This window comes from Anolis sagrei, chromosome 3 (assembly GCF_037176765.1).
Source record: "Anolis sagrei isolate rAnoSag1 chromosome 3, rAnoSag1.mat, whole genome shotgun sequence".
NCBI lineage: Eukaryota > Metazoa > Chordata > Lepidosauria > Squamata > Dactyloidae > Anolis > Anolis sagrei.
Window position 1 is genome coordinate 69,813,947 of NC_090023.1, and position 22,127 is coordinate 69,836,073.

The following is a 22,127-nucleotide window of genomic DNA, read 5'->3' on the forward strand; positions in this document are numbered from 1 at the left end:
GATATGTTTGTTGGGTAATTCCATGCTTATGTTGCTGTTACTGTTATTCTTTTGTTCATGTTATGGCTCTGTATGTTTTGATGTTATTGCTTGGAAACCACCCTGAGTCCCCCCGGGGAGATAGAGTGGTATATAAATAAAGTTTTATTATTTTATTATAGTAGGGACACACTCCACCTCTAGCTCTCTTCATAGATCATCCACCAAGATGGCCAATGCCATCTCTGTCCCATAGCTAGGCCAGAAACCAGATTGCCATCAGAACAGAAACAAGAACAAAACATATTTTAGCTAAAGATGCTACAGATCAAAACTGAGCTTAATTCAAAGATCATCAGTGCTTACTGGTCTACTGTGTTAACTCATGTGTTTGCTTTCTTCCCCAGAAACCAAGAAGGTGAAGAAAGAAGTCCTGATGCATGGTCTGCTATAATGGAGTGTCAAGATATAACAACCACAGAATGTGATCTCTCATCAGCCCAACTAGATAAATATGAAAACTATGCCGTGGGTGTAAGAGCGGATACCACACAAGAGCACTCCGCTTGGGCAAATTTAACATTTTGTCCATTTCTAGACGGTATAAATCTGTCTTTTTTTTAAACAAAAAAAATCTGGTTCAAGCAAAAAGTACAAAATCTTATAATTTTTTTATTTACAATATTGTTTTTACACACCACAGCTGTGTTATAATGGGTCATCACAAGTAAATGTGTTTAAATTGTCATTCAGAATTCTATAATGCTTATCTATATATTTTAGATTTGATGGAATTATATACCTGTGCATTCTTCTGTTAATTTTTGCAGGGTATGTTATGCAACATGATATGTTTATATGACACACATTAATTTCAGTACCATCATATGTTTATATGAGGGGAAAGGTCTATCTTTGAATTGAAGAAATATAGAATATATTTTTTCTTAGTTAATGGTCTTATTTCCTGTGATCCGAAATGATTTTCTATTATTAATATCACTAGCCGTCCCCTGGCACGCATTGCTGTGGCCCAGTCTGTGCATATGTGTTTTGTGTGTGTATGTATGTGTATATGTGGTTTTGTGCATGCGTTGTAATGTATTTTTTGTTTTTTATGTCTCTTCCGCTGTGTTTTTCAATGTTGTTATGAATGATGGTCACTCGTTGGCCTGAGAGTTGTCTTGTGTCCAAATTTGAAGTCAATTCGCCCCATGATTTTTTAGTTATGTTAATCCCACAAACGAACATTACATTTTTATTTATAAAGATTACTGCTGCTACTACTACGCTGTGATATGAGGAGATGTGCTTGTTAAGAGCAAGGCACCTCCAGTTTAAAGTACTCCATAGTTCCTGAATGCAGGAAATGTGTTGACTCCCTGTTTGTGCAATGTTAGGAAAAATGGCATTAAATCCCTTAGGATTTTCTCTAACTTTTTAGTGAGGCAGATAAGATCAGAGATGTACAGATTGGGTATCCTTTATCCAAAATGCTTAGGACCAGACTGTTTGGGATTTTAGATTTTTCAGATTTTCAAATACCTGTATTTGCATATACATGCATAATGAGATATCCTGGAGACAGGACCCAAGCCTAAATATGAAATTTATTTATGTTTCATTTATACCTTTACAATGGTTCTTAACCTGTGGGTCCCCGGGTGTTGTGGCCCACAACTCCCAGAAATCCCAGCCAGTTTACCAGCTGTTAGGATTTCTAGGAGTTGAAGGCCAAAACATCTGGGGGCCCACAGGTTGAGAACCACTACCTTAGAACATCATCTTAAGGTAATTTCATACACCATGTTCTAAACGTGTTTGTGCATGAAACATAGTTTCTTAACATTGAAAGATCAGAAAATAAAGGTATTGCTTTCTTAGTCATCCATGTTTGTTTACAATTCTGGATGTTGGAGTATTTTGGATTTTAGAATTCCAGGTAAAGGATGCACAGCCTGTTTTATTGGTCTTCAGTCATAGTAATGGCTGCAGTCACTTCCCATTTTAGACACCTTTCCCCTGCATTCTCTTTGCCTTTCAAAGTTTGCCTGCAGAACTCATTACACAGATTTGTGCTTTTATGTCTTAATGTGCACAGTTGACATCACATTAACCGCCATGGCTAAATGCTTTGGAATCCTAGGGTTTGGCACAGCCCTCTTTGGCACAGAAGGCTAAAGACTGCAAAACTACAACCCCCATGATTCCATAGCATCAGGTCAAACTACATTAATTCCACAGTGTAGATGCACCCTTAGTTTCTTTCTTTCTTTCTTTCTTTTTAGTAAAATGCTCATGATTTTTGCCTTGGCAGGGGTGAGCAGAGGTGACTTCCCTCCCAACTGGTTTTCTTGATCAAAACATGCTCATGTTGCAAGTTGTTGTTCTTTTCCCTATATTTTTGCTTATCTATATCATGAAATGTTAGTGGAACAAGAATTATTATAATGCTGATGCTTTCCATCAGCAGTAATATAAAGAAGATGTAGTACCCAGAGTTTTACTTTATTCAAGCATTTTGCTATATTTACTTTTCTTAAGACTAACTTTACAAGCTCTGATCAGAGCAAAAGCAGTTGGAAGTGAGTGGGAATTGGAATTAATGTATATTGCTGTGATTTAATTCCATCCACTTCCAATACTACCATTATTTTTGGTCTATTGTCACACTTAATTTTCATAAAGTGGTGGATCTGAGGGACAAATAAAGAGCTGTATTTTAATACAGTGGTAAATAAAAACCAAAGGAAGGCCTGCAGGTTACAAAAGGGGCAAGATGTCTACCCCAGATCTAAAGTCATGGGGGTCATTCAGTCTGATGGATTTTTCTTTATTCTTTCTTTATATACAAGCTGTCTCATCACAAGCTTTTAACATCAATAATATTAATTGAAAGTGTCTTGTGTTCTCTTATTTTATCTACAGCCAAGATTGGTCCCCCAGGAGTGTGGCTAGACTCCATAGATGGAAATGAGAAGATTAACATTTTAAATCCTGAATTAAACAAACGGCTGAAAATGTGGGAAGGGGAGCATTTATGCTACAGTCTAACTATCTGGAAAAACTCATCTCATCCTGAGGTGCTGCGTTTCTTTCCATTAAACATTTGAAATTTACTTTCTCTTTCTCTCTTAATATGCCTGCAAACATAGTCCTAATACATCATGACATATGTGTTGAGTAAATTACAAACAGTCATGAGGTTATGTTATCTGGTGGCATTTCTAGGACCAATTTAGTAACTTGGCAGCAAAGATAAAATGGAGAGAAATTCTACTCACAACGCTAAGTGTAATAGTCTGACCAAACATGTTTAAATGGCAATTCAGTGATGAGTTATAGTTAAATTATAAAGCATACTCTACTCTGAGTAGGTTGAAAAGCCATGCTCTGCCCTGAAATGATACCGATTTAAATAAAGGTAAAGGTTTCCCCTTGATATTAAGTCTAGTTGTGTCTGACTCTGTGGGGTGGTGCTCATCTCAATTTCTAAGCCAAAGAGCTGGCATTGTCCGTAGACACCTGCGAGGTCATGTGATTGACATGACTGCATAGAGTGCCATTACCTTCCCACAGAAGCGGTACCTGTTGATCTACTCATATTTACATGTTTTCAAACTGCTAGGTTGGCAGAAGCTGGGCTAACAACAGGAGCTCACCCTGTTCCCTGGATTAGAACTGCCAACCTTTCGGTCAGCAAGTTCAGATCAGGGGTTTAACCTACTGTGCCACCAGGGGCTCCATAATTTAAATAAAAGTTATGTTTAATAAATGTTTGCCCTGTTTTACAGTTTCTTCATCAGCTTAGCAAGACTGTATATGGTGACCACAAGTTAAAATAAATTTTGTACCTTTTTTTTCCTGCAGGAAAAAACTGAGCCTGTTTTTCCCGGTCAATTCATTCATGGCCTTGAACCAGAGACCACTTATTGTCTAAAAGTGAAGGGATATCTGCAAAATAACAATGGTTTATATAGTCCAGAATACTGTAAGCGAACCCCTAAAGGTATGAACTTGAAATCTATTCATTTAGACCAGTGTTTCTCAACCTGAGGGTTGGGATCCCTGGGGGGGGGGGGCGCATGGGGGTTTCAGAGGGGTTGCCAAAGAACAAGGGAAAACACATATTTCTGATGGTCTTAAGAATCCCTTTGGCATAGTTGTTTGGGTTTACAGTGATCTCCGGGTGTAGGTGAACTACATCTCCCCTAAATCACTGTCAATTCATCCCAAATCCCTCCAGTATTTTCTGTTGGTCATGGGGGTCTCTGTGTGGGAAGTTTGGCCCAATTCTGTCGTTGGTGAGGTTCACAATGTTCTCTGATTGTAGGTGAACTATAAATCATGGCAACTACAGCTTCCAAATGTCAAGGTCTATTTTCCCTGAGCTCCACCAGTGATCACATTTGGACATATTGAGTATTCATGCCTAGTTTGGTCCAGATCTATCATTGTTTGAGTCTGCAGTGCTCTCTGGATGTAGGTGAACTACAACTCCAAAACTCAAGGTCATTGCCCATCAAACTCTTCCAGTATTTTCTGTTGGTCATGAGAGTTCTGTGTTGGGTTCAATTCCATTGTTGGTGAAGTTCAGCATGTTCTTTGATTGTAGGTGAACTATAAATCCCAGCAACTACAACTCCCAAATGACAAAATCAATCCCCCCACCAACCCCACCAGTATCCAAATGTTGGCATATCCTGCATATCAGATATTTACATTACGGTTCACCACAGTAGCAGAATGACAGTTTTGAAGTAGCAATGAAAATAATGTTATGGTTGGGGGTCACCAGAACATGAGGAACTGTATTAAGGGGTCGTGGCATTAGGAAGGATGAGAAACACTGATTTAGACATTACCATTCCCTTCTGTTTAGTAGAAAAAAGAAATCTTTCCAAAAGCAAATGATACTACATTTAAGAAAACCCACTGCTGGAATTGATGAGGAAGTTTCTTGGGTTTATCCATTTCCCTTCTCTCCCTCCTCTTGTCTTGTGTCTAAATGTTAGGCTTTTTGTTGGCATCTGAGGCCCTTTCCTTCATAACCTTAACCCTGGGGAGTTGTATTTGGGTGCCCTTTAAGGCATACCTTTCAGAGTTTCCTCAGAACTTGCATAGGTTGAATGGTTGGTGCTTGTCATTATTCCTGAAGTTTAATGGACGATGGATTTTTTTCTTTCTTCTCCTTGCAGCTTGGACTGGTCTACCTGTTCCTGAAAACCTTAAAGTACATGCCTTGAATATGAAGTGTGTCTTGTCCTGGGACAATCTGTATGAAAGAAACATGAGCTTCCTAGTCCAAGGCCAATAGTAAGAATCCTTGCAAAATATGCATTTTCAGATTGTCTGCTCTTCTATCTCCTGCCAGCTCTTTGAAAATCAGGGTATTTAGAGAAGCCTCATATTGAGAATCATTAGTAGAAAACGTCCTTATGCAAGCATAATATATTTCAGCATTTCCTTCTTTAATTAGTTCCATTCTTTTGATACAATGTCAGGTTCCTTGATTTATTACAGAACAGTCAATATTAATTTCTTATAGTTGGTACCGACTGCCGGAACCAACCAAAAATCAATCCCCTTGAATTGAATCATGATGTTCCCTTCGATCAACTTCACTTTTAGCTGTATTATCAGTAGGGTTACTTGCATTTTGTTATTTTTCTTGTTTTTTTATTAGCCTCTTTTATTATATTAATAATAATGGCTGGAATTCACAAAGGCAGTTAAGAATATATAACTACGGTGGTTTCACCATCCCCATTTGTTGGGCAGCAGCAGGTGCATTCAATGCAAGTCTGTTCCTCTGTCAGTGGGGAAAGAGTTGCCTGATGTTCCCTTGTGTGAGCAATCTGGTGTAAGGGGGGAATCTCAATAGGGGTCCTGCTTATGCCTGGTGCAATGGAAATGTCTTACAGGAATGATGGGAATGCCAGTCATCTGCTTCCTAGTCAGTTGGGAGAAAACCACCAGCATTGAAGTAATGATTCTCTACCATTAACTTTGCTGAACTGGCCACGTTGTCCAAATGTTCAGTCACCATCTCCCAAAGTAATTACTTTAACTTTCAACTCAAGAGTGGAAATGGAATGTCGGTGCACAACAAATAAGTTTTAAAGATGGACTTGAAGCTAATCTTTAAAAATGTGGTATAAACACCAAGAACTGGGAAGCCTTGGCCCTTGGGTGTTGTGACTGGAGGCTAGCTATTACCAACAGTGCTATGGATTTTGAAGAGGCAAAAATAAAGGGCGAAAGGAAGAAACCAAGAGGAAGACGTATCAGGGAATCCCTTGGCATGCCCACCTTTCGTCTGAAAATCTATGTCCTCAACGTGAAATACTATGTGGATCCAGAATAGGTCTTCACAGTCATTTACAGACCCACCTTAAGACGTTACATCTGGAAGACAATATCTGGCCACAAGTGATCACCTATGATGATGACTCAATAGGGGAACAGGCCTCCATTGGCTGATCAGCTTTGCCCAGTGAATAGGGACTGGAGGCGGCTTTCACAGTCCCTATGTATCCACTAAACTGGGAAATACATAGAGATTGTGAATAAAGGAAATCACAGATCTGAACCTCATATTCATAATTGTCTCAGTAAATTCCCGTTGATACTAAATAGTCATAGTAAAGGGCACTTTTGCAAATCTACAATATGATTTGCAAATCTTCAATATGTCATTCTAAGCGTATCTTCCATTTACTGTTAGTCAGTGAGGCTAACAGTCAATTAAACACAAACAAATCTGAGATCTAATGTTGCAAAATAAATGTCTTGTTCGTAATCATTCAATTGTTATTGCAGTGGACATCGACTACGGTCCTCTCCTGATATATCAAAGAATTGGGTCAACATTTCTGGATGCGAAAACGTTCAAACAGCACACTGTGATATTTCAGGTTTTGTTGACTTCACTGGAATTTATTATTTCCAAGTCAGAGCTGTAGAAAACCACAAGAAATCCCCTTGGTCTAAAATGCGACGATTTGAACCTCACAGAGATAGTAGGTACCACCTAAAATAATTTCTCCTTCTTCTTGCATATTTACTTTGTACTGCTTATCTTTACAGTTTATGTGTGGCACCCTATATATCATATAGTTAAGCACATAGCTTAAGTTTACATCAGTTTAGAAATTACTTACGATTGTTGTTTTTTTAAAAAAAATCAGATGTCCTCTATGTATGTTGAGTTTGTTCATAGGGTTGGGTAGTAATAGAGTCAACAATAACAAAGAAGCAAGTTTGTGAACATTGCATTTGTATGTTTCCATTTAACATTTTAACTCGCATTGATCATTTTTCATCCTTTTGTGAAATAGATGTTTTGCTTAATATTTGGAGGTTGTTTGCTTCAATATTGAGTTGAACAACCTTCTTAAGCAGCAGAAGTGGAGGACAGCAATGTATGTCCACAGCCATTCCTTCAAAGGACCTCTTCACAAAGGGCAAAAAAGCCCTATTTTGTCGCTTTTATTTGTGGCTTGGATGGCGCCTGCCCAAGTACCATCACACAACGCAAGGCAGGCCTGCCCACATTCCTCCCAAGGTGGAGGGGAAGCACCAGAAGGCGCTTTCTCCACCACCACAGGGAGGAAAGTGTGTTTTGTGTAGCTATGATGGACCTACCTGCACTTTCCTCCACTTTTCCCCGTATGATGAGGGAAAGGGCAGTGGGGTAATGCGCATTGCTGCATGTAGCTGCCCTTTCTCCCATCTGATGAGGGAAGGAGAGAGGGCATGTGGGGTGCCATAAGCTGCCCAACGCACCTTTGCTTTCGCTGGAGACTTCCAGCGAAACAGCACGGCCCAAAAGGGCTGTGTGAAGAGGTCCTAAGTCTTTCAACAACTGCTTTGATTAGAGGACAGTGTTTTGTGTACTGTATGGTCTATCCTAGGGAGCAGTAGAAAATACTATTCTAAAAATAACATCTAAGTAAGAGTCTGCTCTTCTTTGTGGTCTCTATGCAATATTGCTACAGTTTCCTCCATTTTTTATTGAGGAAGGAATTTTTTTTGACAAATAGTACTAGAATCCTCTTTCTGAAGCCTCTTTTACCTCATATCATGTCTGAATCTTTTGTTAATTTCAAGTATTCAATAAACTAATTAACATTATTTTACAGATAATCTCGGCCCTCCAAGCATCAAGCTTAATGCCAGTGAAGACTCACTTCAGATTTATGTTGCTGGACCCGGAGAAGTTGAAAATAATTCCATGAGCAAAATATATCCATTAACTTATCAAATTTGGTTCTGGCCAAATTCTTCATATAACAAGGTAAAACTGTTGATGTTGCTCTTGATGCTACTGTTATTATTCTGTTAGGCCATTAAACCCCGTGTAAAAATAGTGAATTGTAATGTCTCCTGTTTCCTTTACCCTGAACTGTCTATGCTTTTTGTCCCATCGTTTAACCAGTTCACTATTTTACAATCCAACCGAGCCACTAGGATGTTAATTGTTAAACAATTGACATGCAATAGTTTTGTAAAAAGCATTTTGCTGAAATAGGATCAGACCAAGAGAGAGAGAAAAATGCATAACGACTATCAATCACCATGATAGAAAAATATTGGTTGCAGTTTGTTTTCAAGTTGTTTCAGACTAATGGTGACCCTAAGGCAAACTCATCATTCTTGGTCAAATTTATTCAGAGTGAGTTTGCCATTGCCTTATACTGATGTGTTTTTTAAAAATGTTATCCAGGATGTGCAGACTTATACAAAATATGCATAGATTAATTTTGTGGGCTGCTCAGTACATAATTCCATAAAGTAGCATGGACCTTAGAGAGAGTTCTGAGTTGTTCTTCACATAAACAAGAAAAGGCTACTTGTTATTATAAAATATATCTGTTGAATATGGATGTTTTAGCCTTCTAACCTGATAGGTATTGATCTCCACATCTGCATGTTTTCGAACTGCTAGGTTGGCAGAAACTGGGGCTAATAGTGGGAGCTCACCCCACTCCCCAGATTCAAACCACCAACCTTTCGGTCAGCATGGTCAGCAGCTCAGTGGTTTAACCCGTTGCACACTCAGACACATTAGATAGAATATGCCTTTTTAATTCCTAAATAATTATTTTTAATTCTACAATATTTTGCATTTTAGTTCAAATAAGTCATTTTTTATTTTGCGGAAGTAGTGTTATTGCTCTTGGAGAATCCATAGTGGAGGAAAATCAGAGTTTCTGAACCTGTGGTCTAGAGCAGTGCTATTCAGAGTGATGGCCACTGGTCTGATGCTGACTCCTGAGCAATTGACTGTTGGTTCACAATGAATTTTCATGACAGAAAAGAGCAACTGTGGTCAGTGGTCACAAGTACTGTGTTTCACTGCAGAATAGTTTCACTTTTTATTCCTTTTATTTTGGCCGAAAAAGGGGGGTGCGACTATTATGCAGTGAAAACAAAATCCAGCTAACGGGCTTCACTCAGCTGGCAGCCAAGTGAAGCCCTGTAATTGGAAAAGGGGTGCATGTGCAGATGAATGAATCAAGAGCTTGACTATTATGCAAGGAATACAAAAATGCTAAATTTGCTATCCCCAAAATGGGGGTGCTACTATTACACAGTGGTGACTGTTATGCGAAGAAATGCAATATGGTGCCAGTGACTGCCACATTTAGAGGAAAATAATTGCTAGTCCTTGATATCACATAGCCTGAGAAGCCCTGGTCCACGGAACAGTGTCTCATTAGCTTTAAATGGTTGTTGCCACTTTTTCAGTATATGTTCTCTTGAACCTAAAACAATATGTTTGGAGTTCATTGAAGCTGCAGCAGAAACAGCAGTGTGGGTTGCACCCAGGCTGTAAAGAAAGCCTCTTTACTAATTTGTGGGCTGGTTTACATCCCATGTTCTCTTTGCATTTGTTTTACAGAAGAAAGAATTTGTGGATAAAACATCACCACCATATGTAATCTCAGGCTTGTCCGCATCCACTCTATACTGTGTTCAAGTGCAAGCGTTTGCTCAACAATATAATAAAAGTAGCAACTTCAGCAATGTAGACTGCATTGAAACATCCAAAGGTATGAGATATGTAGCATCTGGTGTGAAATGTGTTTGCTCTCTGTTCATTAATTATCACCACCAGAAGAAGTGGGCAATTGCCAATTTTGGGAGCTGAATTCCAGTTTGGGGAAAGAGCTGCCATGGCATTATCAGAGCTACGGAGAATGGGTGGAGGCAAGCTTACTAACTTGAGCATTTTCCTGCTAAGGATACAAACCTTCTACATATGACTAATCAGACATAAGCCCAATTGCAGCAGCAATTCATCAATCTATCCATCTATTGATTTTGCATCTTCCCCCATTTCTCCTAGAATGGGATTCAATATCTATTCATGTATTGTCGAAGGCTTTCATGGCTGGAATCACTAGGTTCTTCTGGGTTTTTTTGGGGGGGGGGGGGGCTATATGGCCATGTTCTAGAGGCATTTTTCTCCTGACGTTTCGCCTGCATCTATGGCAAGCATCCTCAGAGGTAGTGAGGTCTGTTGGAATTCCAACAGACCTCACTACCTCTGAGGATGCTTGCCATAGATGCAGGTGAAACGTCAGGAGAAAAATGCCTCTAGAACATGGCCATATAGCCCGAAAAAAACCACAAGAACCTAATATCTATTCATGTTCATGCCACCAGGAGAACACAGTTTCATTTCTCGGTACCATCTTCCTTTCCTTTAATGAAGTTTTATGATGAATGTTTAATGTGCATTTTAGAAGTCCCTTTTTCCTGAAAGGAAGATAATAGCAGAAGAAACTTTCCTCCCAAATGGGGTCTACACTAGCTGTCTGTAGGGTAGAACTCTCCTCTGTTACCTATTGATATTCCCGGTCCTTTAGATACACAGCTTATCACATTGTGAGTGCACTGGAATACTTATATGTGCTTTGTACATAATGCTGTGACTGAAGTCCCTGTGTAAAAATTACTATAAACAAAACATACTACATTGGATTGATTCTGATCAAGACTCAACAACTATGCACCTCTTATGGAATATTCCATGTTAACAAAGTGCGTTATATTTAAACTATGACATTTATTGCGTTATAGGACCTCAGTGTTACTTTATGAGAACCAGCTATTGTGACTAAACATACTTTCAGATCTTTGTAAAGCTGGCATGTTCTCCACTTTGCTTGTTTCAAAATTCAGAGTGAATTTTAATTTATCAAATGGCAAAGAATTACTTTGCCATTTGAAAAAGAATCACAGTAGTAGCTATTTGAAATTAATATTTAGGACCTCGAGTGCTGTCCTCATCCCATCACAATATGAATGGGTTCCTTGGTAGACAGGTTAAACACAAATAATCCACTTATAAGGATAAGATAATGAATAAGTCCAACAGATAGGTAAATTGTGAAACTTAGACTGTTCAATTCACAGCAATCACAAAATTAAGCAGTATGCAATAAGTTCTGTACAAAGCAATATGCAATACGTTCTGTACAGTCTTTTAGTGATGTCGTTGTATGTTCATAAATCAGCCTCCCACGACCGGTTTCGGCCTTAGCTTCAGGCCTTCTTCAGGTGGTAGAGTTCAGTCTTTTACATATGTTCTCATAAGAGATACTTAAGTTTTTTGTAATGGGATAAAGTTCAGTCTTTTACATATGTTCTCATAAGAGATACTTAAGTTTTTTGCAATGGGATAAGATACTCTGCTTCTGAGTTTGATACTCGCAATTAGAAGCTAAGGCCGAAACCGGTCGTGGGAGGCTGATTTATGAACATACGACATCACTAAAAGACTGTACAGAACTTATTGCATATTGCTTTGTACAGAACTTATTGCATACTGCTTAATTTTGTGATTACTGTGAATTGAACAGTCTAAGTTTCACAATTTACCTATCTGTTGGACTTATTCATTATCTTATCCTTATAAGTGGATTATTTGTGTTTAACCCCTCATCCCATCCCATCACAACCACATACTATTTATTTATTTATTTATTTATTTATTTATTTACATTATTTCTATCTTGCCCATATCAGCCCGAAGGCGACTCAGGGCAGCTAAGTATCAACTTAGGCTTTCTACTGACCTCTGCTGATGAGGAGCAGGGATCTAATGTAATAAACCCAAAGTCCACAAATAGGGCATGGCAGGAGCAGATTGATTTGTTAGATCTAGTGGGATGAAAAGGTTGATTTGTTAGATCCAGCATTAAAGCGATGCTCCTATGCCAACAACTCCACATTGTCCGAATGCCAGATCACCATCTCCCAAAGCAGTTAATATGCTCCCAACTCAAGAACGGAAAACAGAATATTGGTGGACAGAAAAAGAGATTTAAAGATGGGCTTAAAACTAACCTTAAAAACTGTGGCATAGACACTGAGAACTGGGAAGCCCGGCCCTTGAGGGCTCTAGCTGGAGGTCAGCTGTGACCAGCAGTGCTGTGGAATTTGAAGAGGCATGAATGGAGGGCAAAAGTCAGAAACGTGCCAAGCGGAAGAAGGCGCATCAAGCCAACCCTAACCGCAACCGCCTTCCACCTGGAAATCTATGTCCTCACTGTGGAAGAACATGTGGGTCAAGAAGAGGGCTCTACAGTCACCTACGTATCCACTGCCAGGACCCTATACTTGGAAGGCCATCAAGGGATCGCCTAAGCAACAAGTGGGATGAGAAGGAAACTATATTTAAAAACCCACAAAAGTCTTCTTCACTAAGGTCATGAGGGAAAACAGTGCACATTCATATAGGTGTGAGCATATGCACAGACACAAAGCGATTGATGAGGCAGTAGTTCACCCTTTTAACTTTTAGTCAGCTGACCAATCTCAGCCTCACTTCAGATTGTTTTGCCTGTAAATTTGCCATATTTTCAATATTTTAATAGTTATTTCCCTCCACCCTCTTTTTTTTGTAGGAAATTCCTCAGCTGTGTATGTACCAGTTGTGGTGTTTGTGACTGTTATTTTGCTGATAGTTGGCTTGATCTATTTTACACACTGCACTTGGAAATGGGTCCAATATACATTCTTTCCAAAATGCAACCCTCCTTTGACCATAGAGGTATTTATTCTTGGTTTTGTTCCTTTATCATTAATCTGCAGTGAAATCATTACGTGAAATGTATTTTAGAAAGTAACATTGCAGGTGCTTCTGTATGTACAAAGACTTCACAGCGACCCCAGGCTCTCTTTTTCCGTAGGTAGGATGAAAATATATGCAGTGAGTGTGGTGCTGTGTGTTTGTGTGTACGTATGTGTTGTCTAAGAGAGAAAATGGAAATAGTCCCAGAGTTATGGATTAGGTTTTCAAGAACTGCTGGTGAATATCCATTTCACATGCAAATATGTTTGATTTGGTTGAATATGATTATTTAACTGAATATATTTACTAGATGATTCTACCATATGTATTATTTTGGCACACCGCTAAATTTCTCTAACACTGGACATTGGATTAGCTTTTTAACAATACAATATCCTAAACAATGTTGTCCCTCTAACAATACACTGGTAATACCCTAAAAGGAAGAGGTTAGCTTTCAAGATTACTGTGCTGTCACACGCTGGGCCTGTGGCAATGTCTATTTGCAGGACGTGCTTTCTGTATGCCCAACGGGACGCCGGGGTGCCTCAGCTAAAGGGCCCTTGGGTTTCCCACCACAAAGTTCTGTAGAGGCTTAAAGTAAGTTCAACAAAGTTCTTTATTGATGCGTAAATCTTCAACAAAGGAATTAAATACTGGAAAACTCTGGAAATACTGGAAAACTTCCTTAATCTGCTCATAAGGGACAGGCAACTGCTTAATGAACTGTTCCTTTTCCTTGGGGAAACCTTCTGACCCCTCCTTGGGCCTTACTGGTGTGAGGCCCCTACTCATGGCTCCAATCTACGTTATGGATAGCCCGAGTGTCCCTTATCAGATAAGGTCTTCTGTCAATCTGCCGAGTTAGTGTTCTTTAGATTTTCCACGCAGGATGTGGAACCATTCCTTTTGCCCAGCAAAACTGGCTGTATTTCCCAGCAAAGGCTGGCTGTAACCTTTCTCTTCAACAAAGCTGGCTGTAGATCTATTTCTTCAACCCCAGCAAAGCTGTGCGAAATGAAGCTTTTTACAGGTGGGGAGAGAAAAGTCCACACGTCCCGTCTGTAAGGCTTCCAACTGTAAGCTGAGCTAAAAGTCCCTTTTCCCTCCTAACCTGGGAAAAGGGGTGGATCTAAAGGCTCTAACAATGATTGATGGGTCATTGGCCCTATGGCTGCAAACTGAGGGAAGCTATCTTATTGCAAAATGCATGACCCAAGTAATTAAAAGCAAACTAACCATGCAAGAAAGAAAATTCTAAACTCCTGGCACAGCCGTGCCAGCACAATTACCTTTTCCTCTCCTAAAGTTTCACCTTTTGAAGGGTACCTGTGGACATATTACCTATCCTCCTATGCACAGCTCCAAAAAAACACAAAACACAAAAAACAGTTAGAGGTTATTTGTAATTGCCTTCCTCTGAAATAGAGCACTTACTATTTCTTAGCATTTCTCCTTCCAAGTTTTGCATTTCCCAATGTGGAGCTTGTTCCAAAAAGGTATCAAGTCCATCGGAACAAATTTTACAGAAACTGAAAAAAATGTGCTGAGGGTATGCATTTTTTACCATGACATTCAATTTTCCAAGCCCTGCAAAAAGTGACTTAATCTATTTTGATAGTTTTGATCTGTACATAATATTCTTCTCCTAGCCAACAATGTGCTGCCTATAACTCATTTTTCTTTTCTTTTTTCCTTTTGGGGGGGATTTGGTACCTTGTGGAAACAGATCCCAACAAATATAATGGCAATGAATCAGTCAAATATTTTCACATCTTCAGCAATCCTGATATACTTTGATCTTAAAGTAACACACACACACCACAAGTCTTTGCCATATCGAGGCCAACACGCACCTGTTTTTTCTTTGTAATAGTAATTTATCTTGGCCTATAATGGCAAACTAAGCAATACTTTTTTCTCTCTCTGTGACCAAAAACAGCAGCTTGCCTTCTCTCACAACATCTAGCTGACTGGAGCCCCTTGTGGTGCAATGGGTTAAACTCTTGGGCTGGCAGGACTGAGGACCAAAAGGTCTGTGGCTCAAATCCAGAGAGTGGGGTGAGCTCCTGTCAGTCAGCAGGGACATGAGAGAAACCTCCCAAAACATGGTAAAGCATCTGAGTGTCGTCTGGGCAACGTCCTTGCAGACTGCCAATTCTCTCACACCAGAAACAACTTGCAGTTTCTCAGGTCGCTACTGACATAAAAAAAAATCTAGCTGACTTAACTTGTGGCTGGATGTCATGCCTTACAGACCCCTTTCATCTCTGCTCAGTCCATGTTATCAGGTGGCAAGAGAGAGTGAAATGTTGAATTGTGTGGCACGAGGAAATAGTTATTAGATATCAAGGAGGAATGGTTACTAGACAGTATGGAAGAAGAGATAAATGTGCAGCTACCAGTTTTGTTGGGAGGTTTTGCATAAAGCATAATATCTATTTTGGCTTCAGCTCCCTCCAGTTATATTCCAGTGATCCGAACTTAGCCAACTCATGCTTCTGAGAAAAAGAGTCTTTTTCAGTACTTTATACAATAGCTTTCTGTAATAGCTCTTTACAGTAGGCCCTCTGCTTTTGCAGGGATTTGGGTACAGGGTCCCTGCATAAATGGGCCCTGCATCCCAAAAAGTCATTATTTTTAGCTGAGTAAACACCTCCCTAGGAATCTCTATGTCCTTCAGTGTGATTCTGTCTATAGTCAGCTTCCAGCAGAAGTTGCGCTGAAGGACATAGAGATTCCTAGGAAGTGCTCTACGTATAATCAAATCTGCAAAAATTAAACCTGCAAAAGTTAAAGCTCAAGTTAAACATGAGCCAACAATGTGATGTGGCGGCAAAAAAAGCCAATGGGATTTTGGCCTGCATCAATAGGAGCATAGTGTCTAGATCTAAGGAAGTAATGCTACCCCTCTATTCTGCTTTGGTTAGACCACATCTGGAATATTGTGTCCAATTCTGGGCACCACAATTCAAGAGAGATATTGACAAGCTGGAATGTGTCCAGAGGAGGGCAACTAAAATGATCAAGGGTCTGGAGAACAAGCCCTATGAGGAGCAGCTTAGGGAACTGGGCATGTTTAGCCTGAAGAAGAGAAGGCTGAGAGGAGATATGATAGCCATGTATAAATATGTGAGAGGAAGCCACAGGGAGGAGGGAGCAAGCTTGTTTTCTGCTTCCTTGGAGACTAGGACGCGGAACAATGGCTTCAAACTACAAGAGAGGAGATTCCATCTGAACATTAGGAAGAACTTCCTGACTGTGAGAGCCGTTCAGCAGTGGAACTCTCTGCCCCGGAGTGTGATGGAGGCTCCTTCTTTGGAAGCTTTTAAGCAGAGGCTGGATGGCCATTTGTCAGGGGTGATTTGAATGCAATATTCCTGCTTCTTGGCAGGGGGTTGGACTGGATGGCCCATGAGGTCTCTTCCAACACTTTGATTCTATGATTCTATGAAAAGTGAAGGGCCAACTGTATGGAGAAATCAGTCTCAAAACGTTTATTCATATGTTCTCAAAACTAAATGGTATTGCAAAATTGTTCATACACAATTGAAGAACATATTGTGCTTTTTCCTTATTACTTCCTTTCTTCCTTCTCACCTGCAGAACATTGGGGGAAAAGTTGTGAGCAGTTCCTATTTGCTGACTTCAGAAGAGCCCACAGAAGACTGTGTTGTGATATGTGACAGTAGTGTCTCAAAGGATGTTGACCTGGTTGACGTGAAAGACCTCACAGAGCCAGAGGAAATTAGCCAAGACTCGGGAAACTATTCCAATAATTCTGGAAGTAAAGGATCCCTTCAAACCACAGAGCAGAAAGAAACGTGAGCCTGTAAAGTAGTTGGCAGAAATCACAAAATGAGATGGACACCAGAAACTTTGTATCCCAAAATAGACTAACAGGTGGCATCCAAGATTTTGACGTTTGTTTACTGCTATTGGAAGATCTGCTAGAATGTGAGAAACATGATGGGAAAATATTTACACCTTAATTTTAACTGGACTTTGGTTCTCAAACGTGCTCTAAAACACAAAACATCTCAAGAACAGTAAACATACGCCAGTATAGATACCAAGTTGACTGTTACAATATTAGTTTTCAAAAAGTACTGAAGGGGTGGTTCTCCAGCTTTTCACAAGGAAGAAGGCACCTCTCCTCTGTCTAAAAGTATGCTGACATTGTGAGTATTGGTTGATGTTGGGAACTTGCCAAGCACACACTGATCATTGGTGCCTTAATGAAACCTTATGCAAGTTTACAGATTTTTTACATAATTGTTCTGCCAAGCTTAGTGTTTAGCTGCAAGTATTACAGTCCTGAGTTAAACCATGGTTATTGCTCAGGAATGGGAATCCCTGTCGACCCAGGAAATAAATCCTGATTTGGGATTGGTTTCAAGATCTGCATTCCAGCCATGATGGGGTTAAGGGAACAGGCCAAGTTAAATGTGCATTATTTAAAATAGGATAGTCTATGAAAGTCTTTACTGGTGTCAACCAGGGAATCAAATGACAATCACTAACCAGGCTATCAGTGTTTCTCAGAACATTTTTGTGTCCTTTACATTTTTGTCCACCCATTTATGTGCCTTCTGGCACAATGCTAATGAAGGAGAAGGAGATGTGTGACTACATTCATGTTGACTGTAATTTTGTTTCTTCAAATAACTTGTGCAGTTTGATTTCCCTCTTTTCTTTCTTCCGCGATCTCATGCTCTCTTTTAGAGTCATTTGTGTAACTGGTATATCCCATTGTGTGAGTCTTCTGCTCCACACTGTCAAGTTTTTACTGAAATCTGAGCTACTGAGGCATGTCGTATTTATGTGCAAAAACTGGGTTGCAGTTAAACATTAACAAAACTAAGATTATGACAACCAGACTGATTGATAACTGGTAAATAGAGGGAGAAAACGTGGAGGCAGTGACAGACTTTGTAATTCTAGACGCGAAGATTACTGCAGATGCAGACTGCAGCCAGGAAATCAGAAGACGCTTCCTTCTTGGGAGGAGAGCAATGACCACTCTTGATAAAATAGTGAAGAGTAGAGACATCACACTGGCAACGAAGATCCGCATAGTTAAAGCAAAAGTATTCCCTATAATAACCTATGGATGCGAGAGCTGGACCATAAGGAAGGATGAGCGAAGGAAGACAGACGGTTTTGAACTGGTATATGCTTTTGGGCTAGCCATTTAACACAGCAGGTTAATCACCAGCTGCAGCTGCAGCTGCAGTAAAATCTTGCCAACCAAAAGGTTGACAGTTCGAAGCCGGATCAGAGTGAGCTCCAGACCTTCAGCCCCAGCTCCCCACCCACCTAAAAGATCAGAAACAGCAATATGAGTCAATAAATAAGTACCACATTGAAGCAGGGAAGTATATTCAATCAGAAGGAGGAAGATTTACGAACAAAGAAGATTATTCGCCAAGGAGATGGAGCAATACCACCCCCCTGTGGCCAGAATTGAGCACAGCTTCCAAAGATGCCAAAATATGGGAAAGCCTGTTTATATACCTCTATCTGTTGTCTGTCTTGTGTTGTATAATGTCTGCCGTATATGTTTTCTGTGATCTGCCCTGAGTCCCCTTCAGGGTGATAAGGGCAGAATATAAATATTGTAAATAAATAATAATAAAGAACTGTAGTGTTGGAGGAAAATTCTGAGAGTGCCTTGGACCACAAGAAGATCAAACCAGTCCATACTCCAGAAAATAAAGCCCAACTACTCACTGGGGGGAAGGATATTAATGGCAAAGATGAAGTACTTTGACCAAATAATGAGAAGACAGGATATCTTGGAGAAGATAATGATTCTGGGGGAAATGGAAGGAAAAAAGAAGAGGGGCCGACCAAGGGCAATTTGGATGGATGTTATCCTTGAAGTGATTGGCTTGACCTTGAAGGAAATGGAGGTGGTGACAGCCGACAGGGAGATCCACGAGTTCATGAAGAATTGGAAAGAACCGAACGAATTACCAAAAAGCTCCCAGCAGCCTTCTCAGCAGAGCCAAAGGTGAGGAAGCCCGGCAAGGAGCTCTGGTGTGGGCTGGTCCATGAGGTCACGAAGAATCGGAAACAACTAAACAACAAAGATGGGTGTAGGGCGAATATGTTTGTATATCAGTCTTCAGTTATACTGTAGATACAGCAGAACAAAAAGCAATGGCCAGCACACAGCATTTGAATGCCTATTGTCTTTTAGCCTTATTTTAAAATTTCAAAATATGCATCATGTATATATTCTCAGGTGTTCAATAGAAAGTGCATCAACTTTGAAACCTGTTTACTATTAATTGTGAAATCCACACAATGCTTGCCTTCTGCTTTCACCTATCTCTAGATACTCTTAGGATTAGCAAAAACTCACCAAAACAGAAATCAGTGTTAGAATTTCCTAGTTCTATATTTATAGTTTATGAATGTTGTATTGAATGCAGATGTGAATTGTGACCCAGTCATGTTGTTTGCTGAAGCCTCAACCTCAGGGAAAACCCTTGACCAATTGTCTCAGCTTGTGAGAACAAATGAGCAAAACTGTACTCCTAGCCCATCCTGAGCCATTGAGACAGTACTTGTATGTGTTCTTGTTTGTGTCTTGTTGCAATTTTCCTTGTCAGTTTTATTTGATGTCACACCCCATTATCACAAATAAATAAAGCAAAATGACCCAAATCTAATCTTTATTTCAAGCAACTTGGTATATAACACAACAAAAGGATATGATTCCCTTCAAGAGTGAAATCTATTAATGTGGCACCTTGCCGTTGTAATTGAGAGACAATATTTACAAGTAGAAATGTTATTGATATAGTACCATTGATGTAGGAACCCCTAGTGGCGCAGTGGGTTAAAGTGCTGAGTTGCTAAACTTGCAGACCGAAAGGTTGCAGGTTCGAATCCGGGGAGCGGCATGAGCTCCTGCTGTTAACCCCAGCTTCTGCCAACATAACAGTTTGAAAACCTTTACCTAACCTTTACCTACCATTGATGTACATGGCATCTTATAAGTAAAACAACAAAAAAAAGTAGGTACGTCCAACTCTGTCATTCCTTCCCACCTGCTACAAAGGAGGCTGTTCAGGTCCTGAACCGGTGCTTGGCTGCTGTGACGGTCTGGATGAGGGTGAACAAATTGAAATTGAATCCAGACAAGACAGAGGTACTCCTGGTCAGTCACAAGGCTAAACAGGGCATAGGGTTACAGCCTGTGCTAGACGGGGTTACATTTCCCCTGAAGGTGCAGGTTCACAGCTTGGGTGTGATCATTGCTGAGCCTGGAACCCCAGGTTTTGGCAGTGACCACGGGAGCATTTGCACAGTTAAAACTTGTGTGCCAGCTGCACCCGTGCCTTGGGAATCTGACTTGGCCATGGTAGTCCACGCTCTGGTAACATCCTGTTTAGACTACTGCAATGCTCTCCATGTGGGTGGGGTTGCCTTTGAAGACTGTTTGGAAGCTCCAAATGGTCCAACAGGCAGCGGCCAGGTTGGTAACAGGAGTGGGGCGCTCAGAGAGCATACAATTCCTCTGTTGTGCCACCTCCACCAGCTGCCAATTTGCTTCCGGGAACAATTCAAAGTGCTGGCTTTAGCCTACAAAGCCCTAAACGGTTTCAATCCAACTTACCTATCCGAACATATCTCTCCTTATGAACCATCTAGGACTTTAAGATCTTCTGGGGAGGCCCTGCTCTTGCTCCCACCTTCCTCACAGATGTATCTGATGGGGACAAGAGACAGACCTCCTCAGCGGTGGCCCCTCAACTGTGGAACACCCTGCCTAGAGAGATAAAATCGCCCCCCTCCCTCCTGACCTTTTGAAGAAAGGTGAAAACCTGGCTTTTCGAGTAGGCCTTCCCAAATACGGCATAGATATTTGATATTATGAAAACCGATGATGCAACTGGACAATGATTGGATATGGAGACGCTCTGATAATGTTTTTTAATGCTGTGTATGGTTTTTATATTTTTATTGCTGTTAGCGTTTTGATGGTATTTATGATTGTTTTAATTGTTCTGGCATTGAATTGTTTCCTATTGTTAACCGCTCCGAGTTGCCCTTGGGCTGAGAGGGGCGGTATATAGGTGTAGTAAATAAATAAAATAAATAAATACTGCCAAAGACATAAAATTTAAACTATGTGTATATACACACAAATGGAGGGAAGGAAGGAGGGAAGGAAAGAAAGGATAATAGAAATACAAAACTATTCAATGCAATTATAAAACAAATAATACAAATGAAATACAAAAAATACAACCTAATATAAATCAAAGTGACAAATACCTATAATCAAAATATACAAGATCACAGAACAATATTAAACTAAAATTCCAAACATTTTGAGAAACAACATTTTAGATTGGGATTTTAAAACAAGAGATGGAACAGTCTGCATGGAGGCAACCCAGGAGAATGGGGCATCGAGTGAAAAAGGACAAAACTGAGTCAAGGAAGAAGAAATGCTTAGTTAAGTGAGAAGTCTAAAGCTCTGTTTCTCATTGTATTTGATCTGCTGATTCCAAGCACGGTACCAGATTTCACCTCTCAGCTGTAGTCTGAGATATAGAAGGTATGCCATTAATGATAATCCTACCTAAGAATCTGGAGCTGTTGTAAGATAACCCCAGGAACAGGCTTAAAACCAAAACCAAGAAAAAATGTTTTGGTTGGGCTGTGCAATCTTAGCAGCAAAATGTTGAATGGAAGGCAAGATACTGGAGGACCAGTGAAAAACCATTGCAATAACCAAGGTGGCAAATGAACAAAGCACAAATGAAAGCCTATTAGAAGAGGAGGAAGCAGAAGAAAAAGGTCTGGTTTTGGCAAAGCTGCTACAATTTTTCAGGAACTTGAATCACAAATTCTGGAATATAAATAATAGATTGTATTATTTATCACCTCTCAACCTTACTGACGTCCCCAAGATGATATGCGATGAGTACCAGGAAGAAACAAAAGGTTTTGTAAAATATCTCCATATTTCCTGATGAAAAGGGTATGACTAAATGGCTCTAAAAGTGGATTGGACAAATTAATGGAGGATAGGGCTGCC

The 22,127-nt window shown here is 40.0% G+C and overlaps 1 protein-coding gene across 1 annotated transcript in view; it reads left to right on the forward strand.

Moving 5' to 3' along the window:
* Positions 1–18,291, forward strand: part of IFNAR1 (interferon alpha and beta receptor subunit 1) — a 31,495-nt gene extending 13,204 nt beyond the window's left edge. The window contains exons 3-11 of the mRNA XM_060770394.2: positions 387–580; positions 2,908–3,062; positions 3,850–3,988; positions 5,178–5,295; positions 6,802–7,001; positions 8,124–8,278; positions 9,887–10,037; positions 12,900–13,045; positions 16,673–18,291. Coding sequence (XP_060626377.2) covers positions 387–580; positions 2,908–3,062; positions 3,850–3,988; positions 5,178–5,295; positions 6,802–7,001; positions 8,124–8,278; positions 9,887–10,037; positions 12,900–13,045; positions 16,673–16,894 — 1,480 coding nt within the window. The 3' untranslated portion in view covers positions 16,895–18,291. The remainder of the gene's footprint in view (positions 1–386; positions 581–2,907; positions 3,063–3,849; positions 3,989–5,177; positions 5,296–6,801; positions 7,002–8,123; positions 8,279–9,886; positions 10,038–12,899; positions 13,046–16,672) is intronic.
* Positions 18,292–22,127: the final 3,836 nt, after the last annotated feature.